The sequence below is a fragment of the Bison bison genome, unplaced genomic scaffold (genome assembly GCF_000754665.1).
Source record: "Bison bison bison isolate TAMUID 2011002044 unplaced genomic scaffold, Bison_UMD1.0 scf7180017864531, whole genome shotgun sequence".
Lineage (NCBI taxonomy): Eukaryota > Metazoa > Chordata > Mammalia > Artiodactyla > Bovidae > Bison > Bison bison.
This window is the reverse complement of record NW_011495081.1, coordinates 232345-233007: the sequence shown is the minus strand read 5'-3', so window position 1 is coordinate 233007 and position 663 is coordinate 232345. Positions and strand designations below refer to the sequence as shown.

Below are 663 nucleotides of genomic sequence, written 5' to 3'. Positions count from 1 at the left end.
GGGGGCGGGGGGGCAACACAGGCAGCTGGACAGGCACAGAAAGGGCCACGGCTCTGCCCTCCGGTGAGTCCCTCCTGCACTCTCCAGGAGGCCATGGGACAGGAGGAAAATACAGAACAAAAAGGCATACAATCCAGCAGGTAGTCCACCAGACTACCATTCCAGGGACAAAGAAAACACCAAGGGTGGGAAATTCTCCATCCCCGTGTGGGGTCCAGGGCTGGTGACAATAGGCTTTTGTGCCCGTTTCTCTCAGTACCCCACACCCATCCACATCCTCAAGGCTGGACGTTCCCCCTTCACCCACACTCTGTTAGTGGCTAGAGGGTTGGGGAGGGGACCCCAAAACTGAGTCCTAATCAGGCTCTGCTCTGCAACATCTCATGTGATCCTTCTCTGGGCCTTACACCCCACCTGCACCCCCTAATTAGTACAAGAGGACCAGATAGGAGGATCTTGGAGGCCCCCCAGCCTCTCCTGGAACCCAGCAAAGCACTGCCCCCACTGTGTAGCCAGAGGAGCTCAGCTGAAGCCACTAGACAAGGGGATGCCTAGACACAGGCCTGGCTTCTGGGGGCCCTGCACGCCCAGTGAAAGCCACACCCCCACGTTACCATGGCAACATCAGCCTGGAAGATCTGCTTGATGAACTTGTTCCTGGAG

General features: G+C 57.6%; 1 protein-coding gene across 1 annotated transcript in view; it reads right to left on the bottom strand.

The window, feature by feature from the left end:
* The window catches only part of MYO7A (myosin VIIA), a 107839-nt gene that overhangs the window by 66375 nt on the left and 40801 nt on the right, over positions 1–663 (bottom strand). The window contains exon 16 of the mRNA XM_010831775.1: positions 615–663. This exon is cut by the window's right edge and continues 17 nt beyond it. Within this exon, the coding sequence (XP_010830077.1) occupies positions 615–663 (49 nt within the window). The remainder of the gene's footprint in view (positions 1–614) is intronic.